This window comes from Urocampus carinirostris, chromosome 9 (genome assembly GCF_059441175.1).
Source record: "Urocampus carinirostris isolate Australia breed hairy pipefish chromosome 9, RoL_Ucar_1.0, whole genome shotgun sequence".
Classification (NCBI taxonomy): domain Eukaryota; kingdom Metazoa; phylum Chordata; class Actinopteri; order Syngnathiformes; family Syngnathidae; genus Urocampus; species Urocampus carinirostris.
The window spans coordinates 42,524,206-42,534,396 of record NC_142357.1 but is presented as its reverse complement, the minus strand read 5'-3'; the positions used below and the strand labels follow the sequence as shown (position 1 = coordinate 42,534,396).

At 37.9% G+C, this 10,191-nt stretch overlaps 1 protein-coding gene across 2 annotated transcripts; it reads left to right on the top strand.

Moving 5' to 3' along the window:
• LOC148360357 (uncharacterized protein C3orf85-like) lies at window positions 1–6,437 on the top strand. Of its 2 annotated transcripts, XM_088343954.1 has the most exons (5): window positions 2–545; window positions 625–660; window positions 1,992–2,116; window positions 3,972–4,057; window positions 6,045–6,437. In XM_088343954.1, the coding sequence occupies exons 2-5, from the start codon at window positions 627–629 to the stop codon at window positions 6,121–6,123; spliced, it is 324 nt and encodes a 107-aa protein (XP_088200080.1). In that variant the 5' UTR covers window positions 2–545; window positions 625–626; the 3' UTR covers window positions 6,124–6,437. The 2 variants fall into 2 exon arrangements, with proteins under 2 accessions (XP_088200079.1, XP_088200080.1); XM_088343953.1 differs by having other exon boundaries at window positions 1–660.
• Window positions 6,438–10,191: the final 3,754 nt, after the last annotated feature.

Genomic DNA, 10,191 nt, shown 5'->3' with positions numbered 1-10,191 from the left:
TCTACTCTTCAGTACATTTTCCATAGGTTTCACCAATTGACACTACTTTCCAGTACTTTAACATACTTGTCTGTACTTTTTCAGACTTTTCATAATGCTCGATATTTTTTTAGTCCTTTCAGTACCCTGTGCATCATTTTCACTCATTTTATTTTTGTCCCTCTGACTTCATTCTAGATATTACAATTTTCAAGTTGTTCCAAATGATTCAACTTCATTCCCATTCGTTTAGGCTTTAGGGATTCACACACAATTTTCCGAAATGTATAGTTATGAGTTTTACAATGTATGGGAGTCCACAATTCAAAAGGGTCTTTGTAAAGTCCATTTAATCTATTTTTTGCACTATTTATCAAAGTTTTCTGAGATTTGTAATATTCCGAGTGTGAGAGGTCGACTATTCCCCGTGTGTGTTTTGGACGCCTTCAAAATCGTGTTTGTTTGAGTTGACTCATTCCTCGTACGGCTGAAAGAAAGAAACTCTTGTTCCTCCTCAACATTCATTTGTGAGATTCTAGGACTTCAGTTCGACGCTCGCTCTGCAGGTACATTTGCAACTTTTCCTTATTTTGCACGTACCTTTTGAACAAATGAACCCTAAAATCTTCACTTGTCATTTTATAGACATGAAGTTTGTAATACTGCTTACACTTTTAACTGGTGAGTACAAAAATTGACATCAATTTATGTGTCTTTTCTGTAAATATTCCATTTAAACACCGCGTCATGTATTTTGATTGTGCAGTCTTGCTGATATTATGCAAAGTGTAAAGTCACATTTTGACATGACATGCATACAGTAGAGCCCCGGGATAAGACATGAATACATTTTGAGGTGGGCATCAGAAAGGGAAATTGGCGTAGATCGGGGTTACAAACCCATTTTAATTAATAGATAATGCCCTCCGAACCCACGGTACCCTAATTATTAACATTGAATAAAGTAATCCTTATGTGCAACATACTGAACGTGTATATGATAAGATAACATACTCGATGAGGAAAGTTTTTTGATTTGCCTTTGGAGCTGGTGAATTAAAGTAGCAGGTGGATGCAATTTTAGACTTTCACTTGAAATATATATATATATATATATATATATATATATATAAAATATACTAATTTTACCCATGAAAGTTCTCTTTATGATTTTGAAACACTGAAAATTACTTAGTTGTATTTATTTTGCTACACTTATATTTTGTCATATTTTCAGTATTTTTAGACCAAGGGTCACCAACTCACCTGTATAGCTTGGTAACCAGTTATGAACATAGCTCACCAATGGGGTCATGGTAATTTTCTCTAAAGGAAGGCGACATAATTGTCCGCCATCTTACTGCTACGGTGACCCAAAAGCCTCAAAAAGTTTTTGAAAAAAAATTAAGAAGTAAAGTGCATATGTTGTTTTCTTTCCTTGTGCTTTTTGGCACTAGTTTTTGTTTGCACTGTACCAGAGGTCGGCAACCCAAAATGTTGAAAAAGCCATACACAAAAATGTCTCGAGCCGGAAAAATATAAAGCTTTATATAAGCCTGTTTTAAAATTAAGGCGATGAGTACCAATGTTGTAAGTCTTAGGTATGACTCGGCCGAGGCTCGAACCAGCGACCTCCCAGTCTCAAAGCGGGCGCCCTACCATCTAGGCTACCGAGCTGATGCATTAGTAAACGTTAAGAATTTTGGGGTCCCTTTAAATGATCAATATTTACCCCTTTTTTTTTTTTTTTTAAATGAGCGTTTAATTGATATGTCACTCAGTTGATTTTGAGTGTGTGACAACTTATTTTAACCCGACTAAAATCAGTAGTTCGAGTTAGTTTATAAATGCATATTAAACTTGAAGCCCTTTGTTCAAAAAGTAGCTTCAGAAACGTGGATGACCCCTGCATTAAAGGGACGTTGAGTTTTATTCATTTATCACACTTTTATGTCATTTTCCTTTCCTTTCAGTATTTTTCGACTTTCTGTGTTGTTTTTTTTGCTTTTTAGGGGTTTTGTCGGCCCCGTTTGTGCGCGAAGAGGATGCAAAGCGTTTTATCCGGCATAAAAGACAGTCTGGGTATTGGGACCCCCACAATTCTCAGAACCAATGGGGTTATACCATCCAGGAGCAGGTGAGACCACAATTGGCTGAAAAATTCACCCATTGCCTGAGGGGAATATTACTTTGGCTCCCTCTGGTGGGCAAACCGATAACGTTAACGTGGTTTGAGTTTGAAGTGTTTGGTGCCCGGGAATTACCGTACATTCCGCACCACAAGCCGGTGCGGCTTATAAGGCACCCCAAAAAATATTGTCAGTTATTCTTCATATGTAATTCGCATGGTAATAAAACTCCAGTAAGAGCTACCGCATTTATACTGTTTTTATATCATATGTAATGATTTAGTCATGTACTTCAGGATGACTGTTTTCTCTCCTCTTATATTCGTTTCTGGCACCATGAGGAAAAATAGTGTACTAATCACATAAGATTGAATGCAGTGGTCCAACTTTTTTCAAGCTGAGAGCTTTTTGATACCAATTACTGCAAAGTTTATTTGGCATTTCTAAGATGACTTATTGTGTTAATACGGTGTTATTACCGGGTTAATTATTGGAAGTCGGGTTAAGTAGACTCAGTCAACCAATAAAGATAACTGACCTAGCCCTTGTGAGTTATTTTCAGAACAGATTCGCAAGTACTATACCCCAGCTGCCCTTGGGGGCACCACGTTGGATACCCCTGATTTAATGCCTTTTCATACGCTACCTGTATCACTGGTGGTCTAGTGGTTGTGTCTGCGCAACCCATGTTTGACTCCTGTTGCATAAAGTAATTTGCGTTTTTGGTTTGCAATGTTTTTGATTGATCAAACATTGCATAAATACCGTAAAACCTCACGTAACAATGCACACGCATGAATACCGTATTTTCACGAGCATAAGGCGGGAGCACGTCAAAGTCTCCTGGTTTTTCTTCAAATTGTGCCGACGTAGTTAACGACACCATGGGTCTTACAAGTGTAGGCGTCACCGCCAAAGGGTGAGTTATAGGCGTCGGTGTTGGTACAGGTGCTTGACATCCTTGAAAATTCTGGAATTTTAATGTTGTATTTTCAAGGTCAGAAAAATGCTTGAATTTTGGGGGAAATGCTTGAAATTGTTGCCATTGCCATTTTTCTCATCAGTCTTACAACAGACCACGTAATAAATGGAAAAATAAAGTGTGAAAATCACGCTGACATGCCTGCTCTGGACGCTTGTCATGATATTGTCACTCTCACCCCCATCATGGACTGTTCACTCTGCTAGCCTCTGGTAAGAGGTACTGCAGTGTGCGGTGCAGGACCACCAGGTTCTGCAACAGCTTTGTCCCCCTGGCCATTGGACTGTTAAATGGTCAATCACACACACAGTAAGCCTAGACAGCTGCTAATCTGTACATCTGTTTGTTTTGTTTATTTGCACTACTGGCAGTTCTCTTATACCACTCCTTTGCACATCTGTTCTCCTCTGCACTATCGTACTCCAGTGTTATTGTTATTGTAAAATGACTTGTTTACCTGACTGCACATTTTGCACATCTGGTTAGCTGCTCCTCTTGCACTCTTTGCACTACTGTATAATACTATACATAGCTATAAATTATTCAGGATATTATCAGTACTTCAATACTCTAACTCAGTACAACATATATTTATATCTGTACATTCAAGAAAACTGCGGGTCAGATGTATCGACATTTTGTTCTGTATACACGTGTACAAGAATGACAATGAAGTATATCTGAATCTGAATGTGAAGCATCACTGCCCCCTACTGGTCACATCAAAGGGGATAGCTCTAATTAGAGAACCATGTAATTTGGCTTGGCTCACTGAGAAGAGATTTTGGCTCCCAACGGTACTCAGAAATATAAATTACTTGACTGTACAAGATAAAAAAATTGTCCTTGATTTCAGTGGCACTGCTTTTTTTCCCTTGCAGGCTAACGAATATTGGACAGCTCTTCGAACGGATGCCCAGTATTACATGGATATGGGAAATCTCATGTTTGACCGCTCTGTGGCTGAGTAAGTGAGACAATTTGAATATTTTAAGGGCCAACTGGAAGGAGAGGGGTTTTTTTTTTCCATATAAACTGACGCACATTGCAAATATGTGCTAGAATACGTTTTTTTCCTCGTTGCTCCTCTGACTTTTTTTAAATACCGTTTTTCCTAAATGATGTTTATGCATTGATAGTAAAATAAGAAACATAATACCTAAGAGGAAAATAATATACCGGTAATAAAAGTATTCTCAAAATATACCTTGAGGTGACTGCTCTTAATATTTTTTTACAATGTTTTTGTTTGATTTTTTTTTTTCCTCCTCCACTGGGCTGGTACTTATTTGTAGTTTTTAATTCTTTTTTTCCTAAATTGCGTTTATTTATTTGTTGCAAAACAGGAAAAATAGTATTAGAGCAAAACTTTGATTTGTGTAAAAAGGTATTCTTTGTATTGTATTGATTATTTTTATCATTTTTTCATGCTCCACTGGCAAATACTTCTTTTTTTTGTCCTTTATAATACATTTTTTCCTAAACTACATTTATTCATTCATAGAGAAACCAAAATAATGATTCTTATGAAAAAAAAAATGATTTTATGTAGTAAAAGTGTTCTCAAAGTATAGTACTGGGAGGTTACAGCTTTTATTTCTTAAATATTTTATTATATTTTCATTGATTATTTTATTGCCTTTTAAATACTTTTACTCCCTAATCAGTACAATGCAAACTAATATGTGATAAAGACTTTGATTCATGTAAAGTATTCTTAAATAAATAACATTGAGCTGACCAATTTTATTTATTAATTGTTTTATGATATCTTTATTGTTTGCAGAATTTATTTTCCTTTTTTTATACTATCCATGGTAACTTACATTTATTTATTTGTAGTAAAATGACAAAAAAACAATACCTGAGTAAAGGAAAAAAAGAGTATTTACAAATGTAATACTTTTGTGAAGACCTTTATTATATTACGCCATTTGAATTTATTTTTTCCTTGCTCCTTTGGGAGAAACTTTCTCCCTCCTTTTTAAATACTTTTTATGCTAACTTACATTTATTTATTTGTATTAAAACGAGAAACATTTTTATCTTTGGAGTGAGCAGTTTTATTCCTTTTTTTAGTTTAATACAAATGTAACTTAAAAATGTAATTAATCCATAAGTCAGAATCTTAGTATGCTTTTCTGAAACATTTTTGTGTGTCTATATGTAATGTGGCACTGCAATGTCAAAAAAATAAATGTTTACACTAGGTGTGTAAAAACAAGCGGGCCGCGTCAGGCCCGCTAAGGGATTGAATCCGGCCTGCGAGACAATGCTGAGGGAAGCGCATGAGAAAAATGAGCTGCAGGTTGAAATATGTCCACTTGATGTTGCCAAAGCCAGGTGCCTCTCGCAAAGATGCTTAAGTTGTATTTCTTTCTCTCTCTCTCTCTCTCTCTGTCTCTCTCTGTCTCTGTCTCTGTCTCTGTCTCTGTCTCTGTCTGTCTGTCTGTCTGTCTGTCTGTCTGTCTGTCTTTACCATCTTTTGCTCTCTCTTCCTTTTTTCCTTTTCTCTCTTCTCTCTCTTGCTTTCCCCTTCTTTCTCCCCTCTTCTCTTTCGCTCCTTCTCTCTTTCTTTCTATTTCTTTGGATTTCTTTCTTTCTCTTTCTTTCCCCCTCGCTCAATATTTCTCTTATCTCTTGTTTCTCTTTCTCTTTTTCCTTTTCTCTCTTTGTCCCACCCTCTCTACTTTTCTCTGCCTCTCTTACTTTTATTTCTTTCTCACTTTTTTTCTTTCTCTCAAATCTACTAGTCCGGCCCCCGAGAGAATGTTTGTTCGATCGTGTGGTCCCCGAGTTAAAATAAGTTTGACACCCTTGATTTACACTCTTTAATAGTTTTGCTCAATGTTTTTCTATTTTTGTTAGAAAAGGGTAAAACGTGAATAGAAATTGTATCATATTATTAGAATTTTTTTTTATAATAATAATATTTTTTCCTTTTTATGCCGCAGTGAGAACAACAGGCTCTACATGGAGATGTTGCGTAACACTCGAGCTCACTTGGACACCCAAACAGGAGTCCGGAAATAAACATTTTTAAAAAAATTATGGAATGTGTCCACAAAATACAGAAACAATTGTATTTCCTATTTTAGATATGCTCTGCAGCTTTGCTTGGATGCTTATAAGTTTTTTTTTTTCGTTTGTTTGTTTGCTGCCGATGCAATAATATCGCCCCCTGAAAAAATGGACCCAGACAGGATATTATTTCATTTAGAACATTGCCAGTTTATTTCTTTCCATAGCAGAAAACTATTCGGATTTATTTTGAAATGTGCCGACTTTGCTTTTGTGTAAAAGTGCTGCAGCAGCAATAAATAAAAGTCACAGTGAAAAACTCCGGGTGATATTGTTTTGAGTGTCTTTGGTATTACATGGTTGTATTCATTTCTGGGTAAAAATCAATAAATCATAGTTTATTCATATTAGAAATCAAATTGGCGGAAATGATTACTGTACATAGTTTTGGGTGTCCAGTAGAGGGCACTGCTACAAACTAGCAATCTTGCATCGGGTGCTTTTCTTATGCGTAGATCATAAATGGTAAATGGTCTGCATTACTATAGCGCTTTTCAAGTCAATGAAGACCTCCCAATGCGCTTTACAATATGCTTCACACTTACCCATTCGCACACACACTCACACACCAATAGGGAGCAAGCCTCCAAACGTTTTGAGGATAATCAAGATGCTAAAATTCAAATGGTCTGCATTTGTATACCGCTTTTCAAGTCAATGAAGACCTCCTAAAGCGCTTTACAGTGTGCTTCACACTTACCCATTCATACACACACCAAAAGGGAGTCAGCCATGCAAGGCGCCCACCAGCTTATTGGGGGCATTAGAGATTCAGTGAAGCCACTAGAAAGCAGTGTTGGTGTCATTTTTAAGCAAACCTGTTGAGAAACATGGAAACAATTTACAGCATTTACAAGCACTTTACCTCAAATATAAGGACTGATCAATCGTTGTAAAATTCAAGCATTTCAAATGATTTCAAGCACCCGTACGAACCCTGTTCTAAATGTGTTCTGTGGCCTGAACAGCTTTTCCAAAAGGAAGATAAAAGAATATGAGATAAGGCGGGGAAAGATTATATAGGGCCCCCAAAATTTTGTTGGCCAATATGAGAAAAAAAATCTACATTTAGCTTTTTAAAGGAGGGGCCCATAATTTCAAAATATTCTATTTGCTCATACCTTCTTCTGGCTGAAATCATCATTGCAGCCTATGTTAAACTGCTGGTAATTTAATCCAATTATGTATATATATATATATATATTTTATTTTTTAAAATTTGAGGTAATGTTAACGAAATTACTTGGAGGTCACATATGCCTACTTTTGCTAAAAGGGAAACTGAAGGCCACTGAGGGTTCCTGAAAAGTAGCAACTAGCGTCACTGAGGCGGCTTCACGATTTAAAAACTTGAGAATGAATGCAACATGACTTGACACATAATACGAAGCAAAAATAATTATTTCAAGACACTTGACAATTCTTTATTATCGCAGGTCCTAAACTGTGTCAAATTACGGGAACTTCTACATTGTATACAGTGTATTATCTCATTTGATATTTTCCAATGCATACTGCACTCATTGCAGCAACCTGCCTTTAAATACTGTAAATTTAGTATGACTGTTTTCATGCATTTGAATATATACCGTAATTTCCGGACTATAAGCCGTTACTTTTTTCCCTAACTTTCAACCCTGCGGCTTATTCAGTGATGCGGCCAATTTGTCATTTTTCTAACGGCCGCTAGCGGCGCTCGAGTGTTGCTACCATTAACTGCCCTGTTACAGCCACCGTTTGGGATGAAAGCTATATTATTATTATTAAAGCTTTGAAAACTCTCTCGGTGTACCGTCTTTCTTTGTAAATATGTGTAACCCATGTATAATATGTATTTGCAACTGTATATTTTTGTAATGTATTTAATTGTATTTATTTTAGACACTTATTCTGATATGTTTTGCACAGGTGAACAAAAAACGAGGGGCGGAACAAACGCGGGGTGCCGAGTTTAAGTGGGGACCGCTAAAGGTGAGGGACAGACGAGGAAAGAAGAGGGGGTAAAAAGTTGGTTAAAGAAAAAGGAGTTGCGTGAGTAAATGTGTTCATCTGATATATTTTTCCCACCCTTACCTTTGGAAATAATACACTTTTTTCCTTGGATTACTTTCAACAGGATTCGGACTCTGCAGGTCTGCATCGAACCTTAAGTACCGGTATCATTTTCCGTTCATTTTGCCGGCTGTGATTTTTGGACCGTGGACTTTAATGAAGGACATTTAGTTTCAATCGCGGGACTTGAAGTCAGGTTTGGGTTCATTTTGTGTTTGTGTTACATGTTTAAATGTGGGCGCGTGCGGCTTATATACGGGTGCGGCTTGTGTAAGTACAAAAACGGTTTTCCTCTTAAAATGTGGTGGGTGCGGCTTATGGTAAGGCGCCCGCTTTGAGACTGGGAGGTTCGGGTTCGCGCCCCGGCCGAGTCATTCCTAAGACTTAAAAAGTGGTCGGCGGCGCCCTCTCTTGGCTGCGGCTGCATCGGGTCAGATGCAATCGACATTTCGTTCTGTGTACATTGTTACACAGAATGACAATACAAGGAAATTATTATTATTATTATTATTATTATAATCAGGTACGCTCTATAGTCCGGAATTTACGGTAATTGTTTATCGCTAGGTAAGTACCCTAAAATTGGTCTTATTTTGGCCCCACATTTGCAAAACATGAATGTTGGGTTCATAAACAGCTCTTTACTAGGAACAACACAATATTTTACTCTTATCATAAATTTGCCTATTAATTATGAAGGAAAGAGTCATGATTTGTGCCCGCTCCTTTGGCGCCCACTGCCTCAGACTCTGACTGGCTCCCTGTCCCCATTTACCGTAAATTCCGGACGATAGAGCGCACCTGATTATAAGCCGCACTCATCACATTTTAAGAGGAAAACCGATTTTGTACATACACAAGCCGCACCTGTATATAAGCCGCATGCGCCCTTATTTAAACATGTAACACAAAAACAAAATGAACCCAAACCCAACTTCAAGTCCCGCGATTGAAACTAAATGTCCTTTATTAAAGTCCACAGTCCAAAAATCACAGCCGGCAAAATGAACAGAAAATGATACCTGTACTTAAGGTTTGATGCAGACCTGCAGAGTCCGGGTCCCGTTGAAAGTAATCCAAGGAAAAAAGTGTATATTTCCAAAGGTAAGGGTGGGAAAAATATGTCAGACGAAGACATTTACTCACGCAACTCCTTTTTCTTTAACCAACTTTTTACCCCCTCTTCTTTCCTTGTCTGTCCCTCACCTTTAAACTCGGCACCCCGCGTTTGTTCCGCCCCTCCTTTTTCGTTCACCCGTGCAAAACATATCAGAATAAGTGTCTAAAATAAATACATTACAAAAATATGCAGTTGCAAATACATATTATAGATGGGTTACACATATTTACAAAGAAAGACGGTACACCGAGAGAGTTTTCAAAGCTTTAATAATAATGATACAGCTTTGACAGGGCAGTTAATGGTAGCAACACTCGAGCGCCGCTAGCGGCCGTTAGAAAAATTACATAGATTGGCCGCATCACTGAATAAGCCGCCGGGTTGAAAGTTAGGGAAAAAAAGTAGCGGCTTATAGTCCGAAACCCACTCCTATCTGTCCCCTTTTGTCAGTCCGTCTGCGAACCCCAGTGAACACTAGGCAAGCCTTTTTCGACCCTGACACCCACCAGTTTTTTTGCTCCCGTCTGTCCCCCTGCTTTGACGCGTTTTTGATCCCGACCACGTCTACTGTCCTTTCCTGGCTTACGACTCGCTTCCGACCCCGACCACGTTTTTGTTCGCCTACTGACCTGCTTTTCCAGCAATCCCCAGATTGTGGGCGCAACCCTTTCTCTTTCTTCCAAGAAAACTCAACGCAAGTGGGTCCGGTCTCCATTCCGGTCCTGACAGTAAGAATAGTTATACAGTAGAGCCCTGGGTTACAGCGTCCCCTCCTTACTATGTTTTCACATTACAATGTGGAAAAAATATTTTGTGGGTCCCGTGCCTTATATGCCCAATACGGGTGT

Excerpts from the sequence above, each read along its gene's own strand:
- LOC148360357 (XM_088343953.1), top strand. The coding sequence starts at position 591 with ATGAACCCTAAAATCTTCACTTGTCATTTTATAGACATGAAGTTTGTA. Across the intron at positions 661-1,991 it reads ACTGCTTACACTTTTAACTG|GGGTTTTGTCGGCCCCGTTT; the intron begins GTGAGTACAAAA and ends TTTGCTTTTTAG. Across the intron at positions 4,058-6,044 it reads TTTGACCGCTCTGTGGCTGA|TGAGAACAACAGGCTCTACA; the intron begins GTAAGTGAGACA and ends TTTATGCCGCAG.